This window comes from Cetorhinus maximus, chromosome 24, assembly GCF_964194155.1.
Source record: "Cetorhinus maximus chromosome 24, sCetMax3.hap1.1, whole genome shotgun sequence".
NCBI lineage: Eukaryota > Metazoa > Chordata > Chondrichthyes > Lamniformes > Cetorhinidae > Cetorhinus > Cetorhinus maximus.
The window spans coordinates 15,187,457-15,210,076 of record NC_135902.1 but is presented as its reverse complement, the minus strand read 5'-3'; the positions used below and the strand labels follow the sequence as shown (position 1 = coordinate 15,210,076).

General features: G+C 41.7%; 1 protein-coding gene across 4 annotated transcripts in view; it reads right to left on the bottom strand.

The window, feature by feature from the left end:
• LOC144699655 (myosin phosphatase Rho-interacting protein-like) overlaps positions 1-22,620 on the bottom strand; it is a 407,667-nt gene that overhangs the window by 58,394 nt on the left and 326,653 nt on the right. For all 4 annotated transcript variants that reach the window (XM_078570766.1, XM_078570764.1, XM_078570768.1 and 1 more), the window contains exons 12-15: positions 15,550-15,639; positions 11,705-11,814; positions 10,667-11,228; positions 8,438-8,575 (exon numbers count right to left, since the gene is read on the bottom strand). In XM_078570766.1, the coding sequence (XP_078426892.1) occupies positions 8,438-8,575; positions 10,667-11,228; positions 11,705-11,814; positions 15,550-15,639 (900 nt within the window). The remainder of the gene's footprint in view (positions 1-8,437; positions 8,576-10,666; positions 11,229-11,704; positions 11,815-15,549; positions 15,640-22,620) is intronic.

Below are 22,620 nucleotides of genomic sequence, written 5' to 3'. Positions count from 1 at the left end.
AAATACAACAGTGGAAATCACTGGACATTCAGGCCCATGGCCTTTCAGAACTGGGAAAAGTTACAAATGTAATAGGTTTTGAGCAAGTGAAAGTGGGGAAGCAGAAAAAGAACAAAAAGGAAGTTCTGGGGCATGGTGAAGTTGGGAGAGATTAATAATAAATGGGTTGGTAGGGCAATGCTAAAGGGAGTGGTGCTGGGACAAATAAAGAAACAGAAAATATGTCAAGAAGAGGTCTGAATGGCAGAATAATTTACAGTTGTCATCTAAAAGCAAAAACATAAGAGAAAAACAAGAGAGCAAAACCAAAACCAGCCAAGAAAAAGGGAACAAAATGAGGGTAGAGATTACAGACTGAAATTGTTGAACTTGATATTGGATCCAGGACTGCAAAGTGCCAAATTGAAAGATGAAGCACTGCTCCTTGAATTTCACTGGTACACTGCAGGAGGCTGAGGACAGAGAGGTCAGTGTGGGAGCAAAGTGGAGAATTAAAATAACAGGTGATCGTAAGCTTGGGGTCATGCCTGCAAACTGACTAGAAATCACTGCTCATTTCATTTACAATCAATTTGTCCAAAAATTCTAAGCCGAATTTGCCCCAACAAGATATTGCACATGAACTTTTAAATACAAAAGCTGGAATGCTCAGCCATATCCTGAAATCATAAAATAAATGAAGGACCAGAGGCCTCAATATGGTGGATGGGTTGGAGTGGAGGGAGGGGAGAGAGAGAGAGGTGAGGTGGTGGTGGTAAATAGAAAAAGTGACCAGTACTCCAGCTTCTGAATGCTATCCAGTGACTTCTGCTTGTAATTGGGCAAATGGGTTATGGAGTCCTGTTCTTCTCTACCAAACTGCTCATTATTCCAAGATCATCCTGGAGTGCAAAGATAACACTGGCTTCATTTCTGTACTGCAAACAGCCTTGTTGAAACTCCCCTGCATCCTCCAACAAGTACGGGAAGCTGCCCAGGCACTTCCCTGTGCTAAATTTCATCAAAGATTCTCCCCACCAACCTCCCCCAAATCCTCTCCATGATCGCCCAGCTGGGTGGGATTGCACATACCAATTTCCATCCTAATGTATACAGTTGCAGCCAGAGAATCATCTGCACTGGCTTCTCTTCACGCTCGCAACCCGGTACTCTGATGTCTTCCCCAGGATCTATCCATCTACCCCTTCTATTTCTCATCCCTGGCACTATCATCTGATAATACAATGTTATGGTCCACAGGTACGCTGAAGGCACCCAGTTCTACCTCACCATCATATCTCTTGAGCTTTCCATTGTTGGATAGTAAAGACATTCAGTCCTGGTTGAGCAGAATTTTCCTTCAACTAAATATTAGAAAGACCAACGCTGTGATCTTCAATCCTTGATGTAGCTGCTGACTCCATCCTTCTTCCTGGCAACTATCCAAGGCTGAACCAGACTGTTCACAACCTTGGTGTAGAGTTTGACTGGGATGGGAATCCAACCACATATCTGTGTCAGCGCTAAGACTGCTTATTTCCAGCTCCGAAAGGTCACCCCAGTCCGTTCCTACAAAGCTCATTTGCGCCTTTGTTACCTTGTAGAATTGATTATTTGAACACGCTCCTGGCCAGCCTCCCATCTTCCAGTCTCAATAGGTTCATCCAAAACTCTGTTGCCGCAGGGGTGAATTTTACAACCCACCCACCCAACATCCCCTCCACACCCCCGCTGCTGTATTTGAAGGTGGTGGGCTTGTAAAATAAACAGGTGGCCTGCCCACCACCTTCCTGTCCACCCCCGACCTCTTTCCCATATTACAGTGGCAGGTAAGGCATCAGGCAGCTCGCCCACCCATGGGCCTATCGAGGCCCTTAAGTGGCCAATAAACGGCCAATTAAGGGCCTTATTCTGCATCCAGCACTATAATGTGTGAGCTGAGAAGGTAGGAGCAAGGCGGGCAGCCTGACAGTTTTCATTGCACTGGCTGTTGGCAGTCAGGGATGGGGCTATCTCCTTTGGGAAGGTTCCCCTGACCCCATCGAAGGCACCATCCTGCTACCCCCGCCCCAACCCCCCAAATTCAGAGGCATCCCTGCCTTCCAAAACATGGTCACCCACCCATCTTGCTAGGGTCTGCCAAGCAGGCCCATCCAAAATTCCCCGTCTTACCCGAAGCCCAGGATCCATGACACTTCTTCTCCAGGAATTTCTTGCAGTCCCGGCAGCAGCCACTACTCGATCCTGGCAATCAGATTAGCCGGCAGCTCTCTAGAGCAGGATTTCCTCCCAGATGAGGATGGAAGTCCTACTCTAAATCAATTAAGACTTCCCCCAGCGTATCATCATTGTGGGGCAGTCAGATTTCTAATCAGCATGGTGCTGACAGACTTTTCAGTCTGAGGGCAGATAATCCATCTCCCTGTAAAATTCACCCCCATATCTTAACTTGCATCAATTCCAATTCACTCATCAGCTCTATACCCTCTGACCTAGAATGTGTCGGGGTTGAGCAATGTCTAGATTTTAAAATTCCCATCCTTGTTTTCAAATCCCTCTATGGTCTCACCCCTCTGTAATCTCCTCCAGCTCTCCAGAGATATCTGCAATCCTCCATTCTGGCCACTTGCACATCCACAATTTTAACCACTCTGCCATTGGTGACCATATATTCAGCTGCTGAGGCCCTAAGCTCTGAAATTCCCTACCTAAACCTTTCTGCCTCACTTTTTTCCTTTAAGATGCTCTTTAAAGCCTGTCTCTTCCAACAAAGCTTTTGATTATCTGCCCTAATATTTCCTTATGAAGCTTCATGTCATATTTTGTTTGATAATGCTCGTGAAGCACTGTGGGACATTTTACTATCTTAAAGGGCTGAATTTCCCAGTCGTAGTGCAGGGGTGGGCCCGACACACCGACGTGTAAAATGGCGCGCGATGACGTCGGGTGTGCGTCCCGACGTCATCTCGATATTTCGTTCGACGGGCGTGCTCCAAAGACAGCTGCGCGCCTGCTGAAATGTCAATGGCCTATTAAGGCCATTAAGGAAGTAATTAAAGTAGTTCAGAATGCTGCCCGTCCAACCTTAAGGTTGGCAGGCATGTGAAAAGCCAAAGCAGCCTTCATGTTTTTCAGGAAACCTCATCCATGGGTGGGATGAGGTTTCCTGAAGCTTTTATAAAATAAATACATAAATTTTCCCACCTTTACAAACATGTCCCAACTCATGTGTCACAGTCACAAGAGGGGGCATGTTTGAATAAATTTTTAAGTCTATTCTTTATTTCTCATAACCATTCAATTCCCTGAGGCAGCTCCGTGACTCAGGGAGATTGCTGCGCTCTTTTGTGTACATGTGCGAAAGAGCGCAGGCCCCAACTCTCCATCCTCCCCCCGCCCACACAGGTAGCACTGAGCGCTACCGGTCACGCATTACGTTGGGCGGGCCTTAATTGGCCTGCCCGCTCTCACCATAGGAAAAATCCAGGCCAAAGAAGCTATATAAACTCAAGTGGTTGCCGCTGTTGGACATTAGCTGAGGATATGCAATTCCTCTGTCCAAATGTCAAAAAGCCTATCAGCACTACCTTCATGAATGAAGCTTGACAAAACATCCAACAAAAGAATCAACACCTTCAAGAGAGCAGAAGAAAAATGTAGGGGAAAAAGCTCAATTTATTCTGTTCCTCCATTTAAATTAAAATGTATACAGACATATTATGCTAGCTGGATTCACACATGTTAAAAGGTGAGAAGAAGAAAAACTGAAAGTAAAGTTCACTTTAGGAACTAAACATAATTACGGGGCACAATGGTTAATGCTAATGTTGTGAAACCATGCTTTATATCAAAAAATTACTTTTGAATTTATTGGTTGGAAAACCCCAATTGATTTAAAAAAAAGTTAAAGTCACATTCCAGTGACTTGGGATCACACACAAAAATCACATATTTGTACCACTGTACCTTCTACATTCCAAAACTACTGAAATGGAGACAACCCGTCTGCAAAACCACACCAGGAACAATGGCCATGAAAGAGAATGAATAGGGGTCATCTTCTATCCCATTAGCAAAGCATCCAGACAATCACCTGGGTACTCAACTGGGTGGAGGCAAACCAATTGCCAAAATCATTTGGACAATGGGACCCTGGCTGAGAGAGGAATTGACTATCATGATCTAATCAAAGTAACTGAATACACTGGCCACGATCATATTCTGGGTCATGGGGCAGTTGGAGGGAGGTAAAGGCAAAATACTGTGGACACTGGAAATCTGAAACGAAAATAAAAAATGCTAGAAAAACTCAGCAGGTCTGACAGCATCTGTGGAGATAACGTTTTGAATCCATATGACTCTTCTTCAGATCGGACTTTGTGTTTAAGGGCTTATTTTCTTCACAGAATTGGACACAAGCAACTGAGATGCTGAAGGACCAAGACCCCGGGTGGGGTTCCTTCCCCTCCCACCCCCACCAATCTAACCTGCAAGCTGAACTATCTGTTGATTGTGACTATCCATGTGCCACAGGCAGGGATTTTAAAAATACCTCAAATCAGCATTGTTATCTCCAGAAGAACATATAAATCACGTTTACAGCTTTAAACCGCCTCAATATCAAAAGCAGCAGGCCGAGTTCAGCCTGAAACCAGCCAAATCAGAAACCTTCAGAGCCCTATATCTCTTTAACTTTACTAGACTTCAACTTACTTAATCCAACCTCCTCCGCAATAATGTGTGCGCGTGTGAAAGTCGGAGAGTTAAAAAAAATATTTTTTCTTTTTTAAACCTAGGCCGGGTGAAAGATAAAAACTCAAGAAAACCTGTTTGTGTTCTTTATAATGATAGCACGTAAAGAGTTAAATACTCGCAGAATTGGGAAGTTTGTCCTTTCTTTAAAAAAGTCCTGGCCAGGATTTTCCAGCCCTGTTGTGGCAGAATCCACCGGCCCAGCGAAAAGTCCGTTGACTCCTGGCAGTGGATGGGGCTGGAACATCCCAACCCCTGTTTTAATCAAATGAGGAGAATAGAATCATTTGGCCCCTCCTCACCTTAAGGTAACACTACTCTTAAATACATTTTGAAAAAGAATTGAAAGCTATTGTTAGATAATTTTAAAATCTTTTTTCATAGTGCACAAACATTTTGCGTCCCTTAATGCTTTGCGAACGGGTCCCATTATGCTTGGTCCCATTATCTTTAAGGTCAGTCATGAGAGAAATTAAGTCCTTGTTCACTAACATGGTCAGAGACCCTCGTCAGTCAAGTTAAAATCTCTTTTGGAATGTTGCTAGTTTCAAGCTGGGATGTTCAGTGACCAGAAGGGGGAAAAAAGATAACTTTCAACCCATCAAAGCTCATCCATCTAGAGCATTAACTCTTCTATTATGACACAAATTGCATTCTGAATAATCCAATTTTAATACTGCTTAATAGGTTATTACAAACTTGACTTGCTTTGAACAAGTTTTTTTCATTATTTAAACTTACTTTCCATTAATTCCCATTGTGACAGTTAATCTTACCTACTTGGCAGACACAACTATAAAGCAAGATTACTTTATCAATGGCATTTAACACTTATGTCATAAAATGGAGTAGCAAATTTTTATTTTGGTCTGGCAGCTGTCCCTTTAAATCAGAGTACAATACCTAATGAATTTATAAAGCCATATGCAGCAAAGTTTATTATATTTTCCATTGAGGGGGGGGGGGCGAGGGTGCAAAATATGTAGTTACAGAATTCAAGCAAGACTTCACAATAATTTAAGGGACATAAAATGGAACAGTAAAGTCCTTTGATTGACGTTCAGTTGACCAGATTTAGATATTCACAGTAAAGCATGGTTGCTTAGTTACCTGCTACAGTATGTATATGAAGAGGAAAAAATCTGCCATCTACATAAGTTATCTATATAAAGAGCAGTTAAGCATTTAAATTGTAACTTTAGTGTGTTTCTTATGGATATAGATAATAAAATTTCTATTATATTGCATTCATTGCTTAATTTGCTTAACAGTATAAATCATGTACAAGGTCTGATCTGTTGTTCTATTGCTCATCAAGGACTGGGGAGAGAGCATGCGGACGCAGAATAATAACCCCAATAGTTTAAAAGAAACAAACAGCTTTGGTTTTCTGTTTGTTATCTCCAAGCACATTACTTAGCATTTATTAGATAGAAGAGCTGGTCAAGACCGGCTTGAAAGCATGGGAAGTTGTGAATCATCATAACAGTGATCCAAAGTAGAAGTAAGGAAAATCTACAGTAATCATGGTTTTAAAATACAGATATGAAACCGTGTCAGTAAAGTCTCTTCTATCCATTTGTCAAAAGTGTAAAACCTGTCTCAATTATTTTCATAAAGCTTCTTTGTTACAGGTAAGATCTTTCAAAATGCTTTTCCTAGGAGAACATCTACTCTGACCCCTTATACTTTGTCTGGTAACAAACCAAATCCAATTAAATTTTCAAAATAATTTTAGTTAAATTTTTGGTAAGATATTCCATGCAATTAACAGGACATACAAGGTTGACAGCACAAATCTCCCCCTTCCCTTGAAATGTAAGCTTTGGGAGGGAGAAGCGTCAATAGTGACAACTGAGGGAGTAGTATACTACTAGGTTCATTTCGCTATAAGGAGGACTCTCAATCACTTGTGTGTGCAATAACTGTGAATTTGAGGTCCTTCTACAAGTGTGAAATAAACAATGCCACGGCATTACTTGTGAGACAGCCAAGATCTTAGTTTTTTTTTTACTGAATTGGATTTCTTTGGTATTCACTTCACTGAGAAAATACTACACATCTTAGGCATTTAAAAGCATCAGTTGAAAGTGCTCCAGACTGATATTTCCCAGGGCCTGAACCTTGAGTTCCAAGGTTGGGCACGCATCCGACCCGAAGGCACAAAATGTCATGAAATTACATCGGGCATGGCGTCATTGCGCTTGTGCGCAACATTATAGTCGGCAGGCGGCACACGAGTCAAAAGCGCGTCCACTTACAATTAGGTGGGCAATTGAGCCCAGTAAGGAGGTAATTGTCAAGAGATTTTATGCGGCCTGTCCACTTATACGGTTGGCGGACAGGCCAAACGGCCATCACGTTTTCATTACAAACTACATCCAAGGTGGGATGAAATGTCTGGGGTTAAATAAAGTAAAAGATGAAACTTGAGGGCTAATCTGCTATGCAGTCTGCTGTCAGGTGCTTGAATTTACAGTATTGTCACAGTTTGCAGCAGTTTATTGAGCTCATTTCATTTTTAAGTTACTGTAGCTCCATGAGGCAGCTCCACAGCATCCATCAGCCTTCAGGGAACGTGATCCCTTCTCTCAGCGCCCACTCTCTTCGTGAACCCCCCCTGACAGCGCTGAGCCTTTCTCAGTGCGCAATTCACACTGGCTGTCCGTTAATTGGCCAGCCAGCACGAATTTGCGTTTGGGGGCCAATCGCGGCCATGCATGCCCGACGAACGCAAGATTCAAGCACAGGATTTCTTTTGCTCAAACTTCATTCCAGAATTAACTAATCAAAAGGCTGAAATTCAATTATGCTCCAAGATCACCAATTGTCAGAATCGTTCCATGATGTACCTTTTCTATACTCATCTACTGAAATCTATTTTGGGCATAAGCTATATCTTGAATAAAACTGAATCTTGTCAAAGGGTTAGCTGAAGATTTAGCCCTAATATTTAGTTTCTGGGCATTTCAGTTAATGGACAAAATATTTTCTCTTTAGGAAAAGTTAGTTTCTATTCTATCCATCTTTCACTAATTCAGATTCCACAGGTGTACAAGCAGCCCTGAGCAATTCACAGGAGTGTTATAATATAAGAACACTAATGCTTTGTAAACTCATTCCCTAATAAATCTCTTAAATGATGTAATAAAGGCCACCTGCCAAAAAGTAATATCTATTGATGTTGGCAGAATGGGACAAAGTAGAAGTGACAGTGGAAATAAAAGTGAAGAGAAATTTCAAATTTTTCTCTCTAGAGTTTGAACATTTATAAACTACATGATTCTTTGCTCTCTCAAGTCACAAAGTCAACCAGTTGTCAACTTCAAGTAAATGCCATTCATCATTCGCCATATATTGGCAGTTATACATCTGAACTGAAAATTAGTCCCTAACTGGCTAAGTTTTGATTTGGTTATTTCTGAAACTAATAGAAGAACCGCTAAAAATGCTCACCAAAATTCCCCTCTATATGGTTTATTACTGGGGTTACTTGCCCCATAAACATTAGAAGTTGCTATTAATAGAATAAAAGCACCAATGATTCATCAGTTTTTCATATTGTCATGCAGCAGTCCATGCATTAAAAAAAATTCAGGTAAGTTGTCAGTTCACAAAACATGCAAAGGGTTCATACAGGATGTAGCACTCTCTACATGTCAAAAGGAAGATATGCATGTACAGGGTGGGGGTTTTCTTTTCTTACCTGGGAGATGTACCCAGAACGAATTTGCTGCTCACGTTCCATACTAGCCTTCAGCTGAGCTTCGAGCTCTGCCCTGTATTTCTGTGTGTCTATCAATTCCTGCTGGCAGTGCTCCAACTGGGTTTTCAATTCCTCAAGCTACAGGAAAAAATAAATCTTTTACTGAAGTATAATTAGGAGTTATGTTCTCTTGCACTTGCATTCCAAACATTTATAACTATTTGGCCTAAGTTAAGGCAATTGGTGTGAGGAAAAAGAAGGGAAAACAAAGACAAATCAGTTTTGGTGAACGTCATCTCCTGACGGATGATTGCAAAGTGACATTGAGAGCAAATGAAAAATATTTAGCCTTTATGGCTAGTAAGTGAAATTGTTAACAAGAGATGAGGTAGCAGTGGAAAGCTACAGGACATACTCTACAACACAGTCCTGACTTGGTGGAAATCAGGGTGGCAGGTCCACACATTTTAAAAAATATTTAAAACATGTAGATCTAAATACCATATCTGTAACAGAATAAAACATTCCTGATTTAATTTAAGTTAGTCCTGTAACTGTGCTAAATGCTTCAACCTAGAATTGATAATTACTTGACTGAAGGAGGGGTGTCAAGTTCAGCCATTACCCTTGGTTTTGCCAACACTGACCACAGAATGGCATTTCTCCAACTATTGGAGTAATCGGGAGTGTGTTGCAGATATTCTTCAAGTCTTTTCAATAAATGGTCAGTGTTAATCCTGCAGCATACTAACCCTTAAATCCACATATGCAGTTTTTATATTGTCATATATAGGAGGCATGGGCCTGCCTTGTTGCTACGTACAAGTGAAACATGTCAGTAGAATTCTAACAGCATACAAAGAGTTCTTCAGTGTTTGCTTTCTGTCGTTCACTGCAGGTTCTTTTTTTGAAACCTCTCAGCATTGTCAACTTTTATTACCTCACTATCCAATAAATCCCTTAATTTAATTGGCATAAGGCACAGGAGACAATCAAGAATTGGACAGGATAATCAAGTCATTCTGCACAAATGACATGTTCTAGGGATTAGAAGAAAACCATGCATTAATTTTGAAACAACATTAATGTGGGGATTTAAATCCATAGCTGATGAGCACCTGAAACAGGACTATCATTTCAGTAACTGAAAAACACATCTGCGTTGTCTGGAGAACTCCTTTCAATAAACTGTATAATTAAGGCTAAGAAGTAGCTGGCAGCGAGTTAAAAGGCAGGAACTCAACTGTGCTGCCAATGAAAATGAGCAGAACCTTGATGTTAAATCACTGCCTTCAACTCAGTACCAGACATATTTTATACTTTATAATACAGACTGCAATCTTAGGTGGCATGAATATTAAGATGAAGTATCATGCTGTGAAAAATTAAAAGAGTATAAGAGTATAAAGAGTATAATGCAACTGGTGTCAATTACTTTTCTAGCAAATTGCAACAGTTAAACTGCAATGCATCGCATTTGAATACAACTCTAAACAAGCATGGTGCTGGTGACTAGAAGCTGGACACATTTTTTCTTCATTCACCATTCCTTGCAAGTTATAACCTCCTCCATAATTCTCCTCAGTGCTGCCACAAACACCAAACACTGCAATGATTCTAGTCCTTTCCCCATTCTCCTCCATGCTCACTGTCTCAGCTTGAACTAGATTGTTCACAACCTCAGCTCTATTTGACTGAATTGAACTTCCAGTCTCATACTCCCTCAATCACAAAGGCTGGTACTTTCACCGCCATTACATCGCCCACCTCTGTCACTACTTTAGCCACTCAAAAACTTAGCTATTCCAATGCTCTACTGGCTTGTCTCCCATCCTCGGCTCTCTGTAAAAATCAACACATTCAAAAACTCCATCATACCCTGCACCATGTCCCAACTGTTTGTCACCTCTGTCCTCATTGATTTGCACTGGCTCCTGCTCTTCCAATGCCTTAAATTTAAAATTCTCATCTTGTTTAAATCACTTTAATGGCTTGTGCATTGCCAGCTCTGTATCTTCCTCCAGCAATACCAATCATCCCTCCCTCCAAATCCTTCATTTCTTTGGCGTTTTGTGCATTCCCTCTTCCTCCACCCCACCATTGGTAACCATGCTTTGGCTCACCCAAGGCCAAGAGTGAGTGAATATATATATATATATATATATGTATTTGAGATTTGACAATCACTGTTCCTTTTTAAAGGGGAAATAATTGTGCATTTTTGCCTACCTCTTTTGTATGGGTCTCCAGTAGCTTGTCCATCTGTGATGTTTGTGAACTTGGTAGCACTGTTGCCAGAGGAATCCGCCGTTCTTCCCTGATGGGTGTCCGTTCTACCTGTTGCCAGTGCTCTTCAATTTCATCATGCACCTTTTGCCTTCGATCCAGCAATGGCGAGGAACTTGATGGTTCAAATTCCATTTTGTTTGCATCAGCTGAACTTGAGCCGACTGTTCCAGTCACAGCCTCGTATCTTTTTCTCCGTTCCTCGCGCCGTTTAGTCCGTTCCCAATCATTCAGGTCTGAAGGAGGTGAACCAAATCTCTCCAAACGGCCGTCACATAAATCTGCCTTTGTTGCTCTCTCTTGTGCTAAGGCTTGTGCTATTGGCCTGAATTCTGCCCAATCAAAAGTTTTTGACCTGCCCTCTCTCCTCCTTTCACGTGCTCGGCTTTTTCTCTGCCCTGTTTCTTTATCCACAGAAGAAGTTTCAGAGGATGGAGAGTCTGATTTGCTATCAAAATGTGGAGTTGTATCTGGGAGCATCACAGCACATTGTTCTTCTGGCAAACTAATGGAGCAAAATCAACAGACAAATTCCTTTAAAAAAAGGTGATCCACATGTAATAATTTTGTATGTGTTTGCTTCAGTTAATAACTTCCACAATATTAATCAGATACAGGTAAGAAGTACCTAAGTAGTATCAACAGTATCTAAAAGATAATAACAGAAAGTGCTGGAAAAACTCAACAGGTCTGACGGCATCTGTGGAGGGACAGAATTAACATTTCATGTCCAATAAGACTCTTCTTCAGAACACACAGTTTTTCCAACACTTTGTTTTTATTTCAGATCTCCAACATCCAGTGTTTTGCTTTTACCTAAAAAAAAATTTGACATCAAATCTATTTGAGCTATAAAATCACTTCAAATTCAGATGGAATATTCAGTTAAATAACACATTTACACAGGGCTTGTTGTAATGATTTGCTACAAGATCTGCATAACAAGCAATAGTTAAATGTTTCAGTGAAGCACTTTTTTACCTGGCAACATCCGGTGCTGTTGAAGGACGGATATTTTTCATCAATGCCTGCATCCAATTGCGTCGGATGCCAGCAGTCATTGCAGAAAGGGTAAACAAAGCTTCCTGGGTCTGTAAGATAAGATCATCTATATCATCCAAAATGACTGTGCATTAGTCTTTCCTGTATCATTCCAGCCAAGCCAGTCAAGTGCCTTAAATACTTAGGGACAAAAAGTTCAAGAAGAATTTAACATAACTCGTGAGTTCCCAACAATAAATCCTGGTTACAAGTGTATGTTGTGAGACTCAAGGCATTGGTTGGGGAAGCCAGATGTTAGAATGTGCAAGCTATCATCAGGCAATGTCAATGGCCCTTCAAATACAGGTGGGACATGAAACTGTTTCAGAAACCTGCTTACAGAACCAGAGCCAACAGTTAACCCCAGTGAGGTCCCAGTCCGACAAACAGCAATTTTCAATGCCTGTAAAGTCGAAGCCATGTAACCAGGAAACAAGTTGTTGGTGCTTTCCTGAGAAGTGATTGTTAGTACAGGTTTACACACAGGCAAAAAATAATTTTGGCAGCTTTTGTCCAGTCCAGGAGTTCATCTGTTTTACTGCACTGCAGCCATGTAGAATTGTGCATGGGAAGACTCCATGAGGGTTTCAGTATCTTGTATAAAACTTTATATTACAGGTGCCGAACCAAATTCAATGTTATTTAGAAGATTAACAAGGTGCTATGTTTATTATTTGTGAAATGAATGGTTACAAGTGAAAATGCTGCAAATCTAGTAGAACCAGCTCTGTTCCTTATTTACTGCGTAGGTATTTTTAAGTAAACCAGATTCATAGATTGTAGCATAAGCCATGCATTCTTGGCAGAGTAATTGCCCTTCCATTATCTGATGAGTAGAAGGGCAAGACTCATAATTTCCAATGAGAAAAATATAGCAACAAGTACAGGGCCCTGTTTAATCTAGAGCAGCAACAGGTTACTAAGAAAGATGCATTTGAACGCTCACTTTTGGTTTGTAGGGTACGAAGGCTCACTTACAGGAGGGCTCCTTTGTGCTGACCAAGATAACTATCTAGCTCTGAATGAAAAATGTAGCAGTGACATTGTTTTATTGCTAGATTTAGATTCTTCAATATTATGGTGTGGTACAGTACATTAATACTATAAGCTGCTGTGAGACTTCAAGAAATACACCTGCCATTTAAAAATAAATTCTTGAACTGATTTACTGTATCTTACTTTATGTTCATGGCGACATTCCAAACATATAAGCTGTTATGATTGTAGCAAGAGATTGAAATAAATACCACATCTATCACTCTACCAGACTGGAGACAGTGGACTTGCAATTACATACGTACTGACTAATGAGTTAGTAATCTTCCAGAGTTATTAACAAATAAGGAACCTAGCTCCTTTAAAAGAGGAAGCACGTTTTATTTATTTATTTTATATTGGAGGAAACATAATCACAAAAAGCTGTATTTGTTTCTCAGAAAACTTGCTCTGTCTGAAGTTGTGGCCCCGCAGCAAGTCAGTGAAGCCACTCTGGGATGCTCGGCTGGTGACGTCAGCAGAATGGGTCTTTGCAGAGGTCAAGAAGTTGATTTTTTTCCCAAGGAAAAGTCTTTTATGATTTGAGAGTTTTTTTTACTCCCAATATGTATGAATTTCACTCTCCCCTAGACTTGCTTTCTTCAAGACATTGTGTGAATGCTTCATTGCTTGAAAAAGAAACTCTACTACAGTGGATACTTATAAAATGCTTTCTTTACAATTTGCAATTTTAAAGGGGATGCAGGAACAGAGACGCCTGGAGGTGTATATACACAAATCTTTGAAGGTGGAAGGACAAGTTGACAAGGCTGTTAAAAAGGCAAATGGAATACTTGATTTTATAAACAGAAACATAGGTGTGGTTCACCACACCCAAGTGAGTCGATAGAACTGGGCGTGCCGCCCCTGGAAGCAGATCACAGGCAACTGTAGGGTCGGTCGAGTGCAGAGGTGGGTTGGTTAAAAGGCTCTTGTTATGCATGCTTGGCTGAGTGTCCAATCTCATAAAAGGATTTTTTTTTCCATAAGGAGTTCCATAATGCCATTTATAATATAGGTTTTACTGGTTCTGCACAGAGTGTATTCTGGGGTGAATGAGCATGGAAGGGCCACGATTTGGCATGGGGGCTTTTAAGGCGACATCAGGGCAGGTGGGGGACAGAAGTGGCATTGTTGACATGAAGGTGTCATGGCTAGACCTTTGGAATTTACCTTACAAAATGTTCCCAAATCCAGACTATGGTTCATGATTCCTCTGAAATTTGTGAACCAGAAGTCATGGAGAAGGTGGCTCAACTCCATGAAAACTGTGGGAGGCTAGGAGATGCCTACCCCCACAATGGAGCCCACCAGGTCAGGACTACAGAGTGTTGGTTCGATCATGCACCCTTATCCCATGCTGGTGAAAATTGGGACGCCGGGAATGGGGGTGGGAATGCCAGAATCTGGTCAAGGCTGCCATTTTTAAATGGCTCCGGAGTCCTTCAACTCAGTAAAAATCTGGGCCACTGAGTACAAAAGCACGGAGTTAATTCTAAGCCTTTATAAATCAGTGCCAACTGGAGTACTGAGTCCAATTCTGACATCACAATTCAGGATGAATGCCAAGGACGTAAAGGAGATTTAGTAGAAAGCTATCAGGGACTTCAAATATGTGGAGAGATGAGAGAAGCTGGAATTGTTCTCCTTAAAGAAAAGAAGGTTAAGAAGACTTAATAGATGTCCAAAATCATGAACTCCGCCAAGACTTAATAGATGTTCAAAATCATGAACGATTTAAATAGAGTAAATAAGGAAAAACTGTTTCTAGCCATAGAAAGCCAGAGAACAAGCATTTAAGATAACTGTCAAAAGAACCAGAGGTGAGAAGATTTTTTTTAAATGCAAATTGTGATGATCTGGAATGTACTGCCTGAACAGGGTGGTGGTTGCAATTACAGAGTTAACAGCACAGAAACCAGCCATTCAGTTCAATAGGCCTATCACAGTGTTTTTCTTCACATGAACTTGCTCCATCTCATACAATCAGTACATCTTTTCTCCCTCCTGTAATTATATAATGGGAGCAGACTACTGTGAACTAAATATCAACAACTACTAGTTGGGATGAATTACAAGTCTCAGTGTTGCTTATGCAACATAATTTTATGCAAAGGAAAGAGGGATTTAGCCGAGTTAGCTGATCTCAAAGAGTCACAGCTGGGAATGGCTTGTATTGCTTTAGTATCACATCATGCAAGAAGCCAGCCTTAGTTGCCATAATTCATTGCACAATATCAGCTTGATCTGAGGAAGTATGATACATCATCATAAGAAAAAAATCAGATTATCAAATAGCAACAACAAACTGGGGTTACTGGTGAGTGGAAGGTTAAAATGAATCCTAATTCAGTCTCAAAATAGAGTGTTTACCTCTATTGACAGTAAAACAACACAAAAGGTGAGGATTCAATATAGTTTTTCCGAAAGGAATTGGATAAATCCCTGAAGGGAAAAAATTTGCAAGGCAATGGGGAAAGGGCAGGGGACTGGGATTAGCTGGATCACTCCAGCAAAGCACAGACGTGATGAGTCAATTTACCTCCATTTTGTGCTATATTATCTTATGATTCCATTACATACCAAAAACAAAATTATAGCGAGTGTATCTTACAGGCTTAAATACAAATCTTAATATTAGTGTGAGCCATAAGCAATGTATCAGAAGTTGCAGCAGGAAGACAATAACACAGCTAAGTGAATGTCAAGTCGGTGCAGATTTTCAGCATCATTTAAATCTATTAACTTACATGGATTTGGAAGCCATAGTTGCGCTGGACCTGATATTCAGTTACATTGTAGCAAGTAGATAGATCAATTTCACCATCTAGATCTGATGCCTGTGACAGTAGGGGAAAAAATAGCAAAGGTTAATTGATTTGGCGATTTGCACAAGAACACAAGAATTAGGAGGAATAGGCCATTCAGCCTCTCGGACCTGCTCTGCCATTTGATAAGATCATAGCTTATCTGATTGTGGTCTCAAATCCACTTTCGTGCCATAACCCTTGACTTTCTTGTCAATCAAAAGTCTATCTAACTCAGCCTTGAATGTATTCAATGACCCAGCCTCCACTTGCTCGCTGGGGAAGAGACTAACAACCCTCAGAAAAATATTCTCTTCATCTCAGTCTTAAACAGGAGACTCCTAATTTTTAAACTGTACCCCCTAGTTTTAGTTGCCCCAAAAGGGGAAACATCCTCTCAGCATCCATCCTGTCATGTCCCTTAAAGATCATATGTGTTTCAATAAAATCACCTCATTCTTTTAAACTTCAATGGGTATAGGCCCAATCTGCTCAACCTTTCCTCAGAAGATAACCTCAAGATGAGGGTAGGTAGTGGTGCACTAGACTAGTAATCCAGGGGCTCATCTAATGCTCTGGGGACATGGGTTCAAATCCCATCACGGCAGCTGGTGGAATTTAAATTCAATTAATAAATAAATCTGGAATTAAAAACTAGTCCAATGGTGCCCATGAAACCATTGTCAGCTGACATAAAAATACATCTGGTTCACCATTGTCCTTTAGGGAAGGAAACCTACCATCCTTACCTGGTCTGGCCTACATGTGACTCCAGACCTACAGCAATGTGGTTGACTCTTACATGCCCTCAGGAATGGTCGAGCAAGCCACTCAGTTGTATCAGACCGCTACAAAGTCTAAATGGAATTAAAAGATGGACCACCGAGCATCGACCTGGACACTGGAAACAACAACAGCAAATCCAGCCCTGTCGACCATGCAAAAGTCCTCCTTACTAACATCTGGGGGCTTATGCCAAAATTGGCAGAGCTATACTACAGATTAGTCAAGCAACAGCCTGACATAGTCATACTCATGGAATCATACCTTACAGGCAATGTCCCAGATACCATCATCACCATCCCGAGGTATGTCCGTCCCGCTAACAGGACAGGCCCACCAGAGGTGACGGCACAGTGGTATACAGTTGGAAGGGAGTTGTCCTGGGAGTCCTCAACATCAACTCCAGGCCCCATGAAGTCTCGTGGCATCGGGCCAAACATGGGCAAGGAAACCTCCTGCTGGTTACCACCCATGGTCCGTCCTCAGCTGATGAATCCGCAATGTTGAATACCACTTGGAGGAAACACTGAGGGTGGCAAGGGCACAGAATGTACTCCAGGTGGGGACTTCAATGTCCAGCACCAAGGTGGCTCGGTAGTACCACTATTAACCAAGCTGGCCAAATCCTAAAGGACGTAGCTGGTAGATTGGGTCTTCAGTAGTTGGTGAGGGAACCAACCAGAAGGAAAAACCTATTTGACCTCATCTTCATCAATTTGCCTGTCTCAGATGCATCTGCTCATGACAGTATTGATAGCAGCAACCACCGCACAGTCCTTGTAGAGACGAAGTCCTGTCTTCACATTGAGAATATCCTCCATCATGCTGTTAATGGGATAGATTTTGAACCGACCTAGCAGAATCAAAACTGGGCATCCATGAGACACTGTGGACCATCAGCAGCAGCAAAATTGTATACCACTACAACCTTTAACATCATGGCCTGACAAAGCCCCCACTCTATCATACCATCAAGCCGGAAATCAACCCTGGTTCAATGAAGAGCACAGGAGGACATGCCAGGAGCAGCACTAGGCATACCTGAAAATAAGGTGTCAACCTGGTAAAGCTATAGCACAGGACTACTGCCATGCCAAGCAGCGTAAGGAATCGACAGAGCTAAGCGATCCCACGACAAACAGATCAGACCTAAGCTCTGCAGTCCTGCCACATCCAGTTGTGAATGGTGGTGGACAATTAAGCAACTCACTGGAGGAGGAGGCTCCACAAATATCCCCATCCTCAATGATGGGGGAGCCCAGCACATCAGTGCAAAAGGCAAGGCCAAAGCATTTGCAACCATCTTCAGCCAGAAGTGCTGCATAGATGAACAATCTTGGCCTCCTCCTGAGGTCCTCAGCATCACATTGCCAGTCTTCAGCCAATTCAGTTCACTCCACATGACATCAAGAAACAGCTGAAGGCACTGGATACTGCAAAGGCTATGGGCCCTAACAACATTCCAGCAATAGTACTGAAGACTTGTGCTCCAGAACTAGCCAAACTGTTCCAGTACAGCTACAACACTGGCATCTGCCCGGCAATGTAGAAAATTACCCAGGTATGTCCTGCTCACAAAAAGCAGGATGAATCCAACTTAGCCAATTACTGCTCCTTCAGTCTACTCTTGATGATCAGCAAAGTGATGGAAAGTGTCATCAACATTGCTTTTAAGCAGCGCTTAATCAGCAATAACCTGCTCACTGACGCTCAGTTTGGGTTCTGCCAGAATCACTGAGCTCCAGGCCTCATTACAGCCTTGGCCCAAACATGGACAAAAGAACCGAGGTGAGTGTGACTGCCCTTGGCACCTAGGCAACATTTGACCGAATCTGGCATCAAGGAGCCCTAGCAAAACAAAGTCAATGGGAATTGGAGGGAGGGGGAACTATCCACTGGTTGGAGTCATATCTGGCACAAAAGGAAGATGGCCGTGGCTGTTGGAGGTCAATTATCTCAGTCCCAGGACATCACTGCACGAGTTCCTGAGGGTAGTGCACCAGGCACAACCATCTTCAGCTGTTTCAATGGCCTTTCCCCGGTCAAGATCGGAAGCGAGGTGTTCACGGATGATTGCACAATGATCAGTACCATTCACGACTCCTCAGATACTGAAGCAGTCTGTGTCCATATGCAGCAAGACGTGGGCAATATTCAAGCTTGGCTGAGAAGTGGCAAGCAACATTCATGCTACACAAGTGCTAGGCAATGACCAACTCCAACAAGACAGAATTTAACCATTTCCCCATGACATTCAATGTCATTAACATCACTGAATCCCCCACTATCAACAATCTTGGGGGTGTTACCATTGACTAGAAATGGAACTGGACTAGTCATTTAAATACTGTAGTTACAAGAACAGGTCAGAGGCTGGGAATTCTGAGGCAAGTAACTCACCTCCTGACTCCCCAAAGCCTGTCTACCATCTACAAGGCACTAGTCAGGAGTGTGATGGAATACTCTCCAATTGCCTGAAGAGTGCGGCTCCAACAACACTCAAGAAACTCATCACCATCCAGGACAAAGCAGTCCACCTGATTGGCACCCCATCCACCACTGGCACACAGTGACAGCAAGGTACCATTTACAAGATGCACTGCAGCAACTCACCAAGGCTCCTTTGACAGCATGTTCCAAACCCACAACCTCTACCACCTAGATGGACAAGGGCAGCAGATGCATGGGAACTTCACCAACTGCAAGATCCCCTCCAAGTCACACACTATCCTGAATTGGAACTAAATCGCCATTCCTTCACTATTGCTGGATCAAAATCCTGGAGTTCCCTCCCTAACTGCACTGTGGGTGTGCAACTACACCACATGGACTGCAGCGGTTCAAGAAGGCAGCTCACCACCATCTTCTCAAGGCCAATCAGGGATGGGTAATAAATGCTAGCATAGCCAGTGACCCCCACATCCCAGGAACGAATGAAACAAAACCCCTTCATCCCAGGATTCAGTCAAGTGAACCTTCTCTGAACTGCACAGAAATCAATGCTTGATTTTCATTAAAAAATATATAATTGTCAAAATAAAAAGAACCAAAAACACAACAAAATCCAATTTCCCACGCTTTCCATCACAAAAAGCGTCTACAGTGCTTCTATCTAGGTAACAATGCCCATCTCCTCCGCTGCCTCAGCTTATTTATTGCTGAAACCCTCATCAATGCACATGTTCCCACCAGAATCAATTGTTCCAATACTCCCTTGGCTGGTCTCTTAGCTTCCACCCTGCAACAGACTTGAGTTCACCCAAAACTCTGCTAGCCAAAGCCTAACGAACACCAAGTCTCATTCCCCCATCACCCCACTCTGTTGCTCACAGGCCAATGGCTCGATTTTAAACTTCGACTTTAAAATTCTCATCCTCATGTTCAAATCCTTCTTGGTCTCGCTCTCTTTATTGACAAAGACAGCAAAATATCACTGCATTTTCTGCAATCAGTTTCTTGAATGATGAGACTACTTTTTGCTAGGAATAAACATGCAGATTGAACCATGGATCTCTGAAAACTAGGTTGGGGATCTTGATATTTCAAGATGAAATTTCCTCAGCTGGTGTTTACACTTAACACCACCCATCTGGTGAGCCTTACTGTAGGAGGTGTCTTCATGGATGATTTATCATTGTATTTTACCTTGATCAGTTCTCTCCACTTCTGGGTGTCTATTTTGCATTGTTTCGATGTTGCTTTTAAGCAGTATTCATATAACGATACAACCCTCCATGGATTGCATTTCTCCAATTCTGGCATCTCCATATTCCCCTCGTTCCACTATTGGCAGTCGTACCTTTACTCGGCTGGGCTCTAAGCTCTACGAGTCTGGCCTCAAACCTTTGCCTCGCAATCCTCCCTTAAAACCTAGCTCATTGCCAAGCTTTTAGTCATGCACTCTAATGTCTCCTGCTTCAGTTAGCTGAAGTCTTATTATGTTTCTGTGAAGCATTAAGGGACAAATACCTGCACTGAAGTTGTGATTTAAATGAAGCCGTTGTTGTACAGTGGCCTAATAATCATACTAGGTCATCATAGCAATAAATAAATTGCATACAACCGACTGGGCGGAAAAAAACAAAGGATTACGTGCTGAGCTCAAACTCCATGACAAGTGGCATTTTTTATTGGCTTTAGGCACACTAAGTCAGTTTAGTAGCCAAGTTGAAGAATGCAGTGCAGCAGTTTTACTGCTGGCACAGAGGACAGGAAATTGTTTAGGGCACACCACACACACTTTGTTAATTTTAAGCACCTATCAGATTGGGATGTTTATAATTGGAAGCTTTCTTATTAAGTTGAGAGATGGTTTCAAACATCATTTAAACATTTGTGACACTACAAACACAAAAAAAATCAACTAGGTGTCCTCCTCCTGATTGTAATCAAGTGACCTGTGCTAGAAAAGAGGGTGCAGGTAGGCTAGACCAGTGGGGCTGTTATGGCCATACTGTCAAACAACCTGCTGACGCTCACCCTCAAGGCAGGCACATTGGCATTTTGTCCAACAAGGAGAAAAGTTCTGCCAACACGCCCAGTGGAACCTCAGCATGATCTGTCCTGTACCTTCGTAAAGGAAAAGATAAAAAAAAAACAAATATTGATTTTCTAAATTAAGACAGCTTTGAAGTGTTGCCCAAAATACCTCAAGTGAACCTTCTGCCCATTAAGTGCATCAATACTAAATCTAAAAAAGTCTTATTCTGACCTACTCGTTTTACTAAATGGAAAACTCCAGATTAGAAATCAGCTGGGATCACCAAATTCCTTTGCCGAGAATTGATTGGTATGTCATTATCTTGGCCACTAATAAGCAATAATTGGTCACGTGTATTCTTTTTTGAGCTGCTGCTGTTAAGTTACCCTTAACATGTCCATTTGGAAAGCTCCCCCTCCTTCACTGTCAGAGTTCTTCCAGGCTTTTAAAACTGTTTAGTTTTATTTTAGAATCAGTTTTTTTGCTCCAACTGGATAAATAAATCATATGTTAAAACAGTGCAATCTAAGAGTGAGGCCGCCTTTGGGAAAATGAGACTGCAACCCTGTGTACACTGACAACTGGGTCAAATATCTGTTCACCTCTAGTTCCTAGCGTGAATATGGAAGACTTCAGGCACTCACGAAAGATCTTTTGATATATTTCATGTTAGAGCTAATTTAGAAACTGTAAATACTCATTAGATTCAGTTATATTCTGATTGTACTGCATGTTGTATGGGAAAATTGGTCAGTACTAACACAAACAAACTTGATACACCAGTTTTATTTAGAAAAAAAGTTGGATTGAAAATGATCTTTTCACCTCAAGATAAAATAATTACAGAAAATATTGGAAACACTTCTAGTTCTTGTTTTCTCTTAATCCAATATTTAACTCCCTCTATTTATCTTTCTGGACCTGATTTGACTCTGCTTCACTCTCCTTCTCCATAGCTCCTCTCTTTCTCTCTCAGTTCTTAAATCTCACTGGTAAGGGAGATACACTGCTGGTCCTTCCATTCAGAGGTTCCAGATGCCTTGCTGCCCTCACTATACAGTTATTCGTTTGCACTTCCAGCAAGTTACAGCACAAATCTTTGAGCTGAAGGGTGTAATAAAACTCTAACCAATTAGCAAGTTACAGGATACCAGGTTATACAATATTTGCCCCCAATATTTCAGGGAGATGATCTTTCTTCAGAACTGGAAGAATTTAGAGATTGGCAGCTTTTAAGCAAATATACAGCCAGCAAAGGGCATGACAGGAAAAGATCAAAGAGGGGAGTTATGTAATAGGGCAGAGGACATGAGTGATTAAATGCCAAATGGAATGATGGTATAAGACAAAGGGAGGCAATAATGGGACAAGTAATGGGACAAAAGATGAGTCTAGAAGAAGTATAAACATATATGGCAGAATAGTAGAGAGGAACTGAAGTATTAAAAGACTGGCGAAGAGTTTCTATGACCTGGGAACACAGCAGAAGAAAAAGGCACGCAGACCACTCTATTCGCCATGTACTGATAAAGGGCTGCCATGCTGTCAAGGCCTTCTGTTCTTTTCCAGGCCCCTTTTTCCCAGGCTCTATACTTGCCTAATCATCTCTTAAGATCTTCCAGTTCTGATGAAAAACCAACCTGAAATGCTAGTTTTGTTCCTCTCTCCACAGGTACTGCATGACCTGCTGAGTGTTTCCTGCATTTTCTTATTTTAAATTTCCAGCATAGGCAGCATTTTGGTTGAGTTTA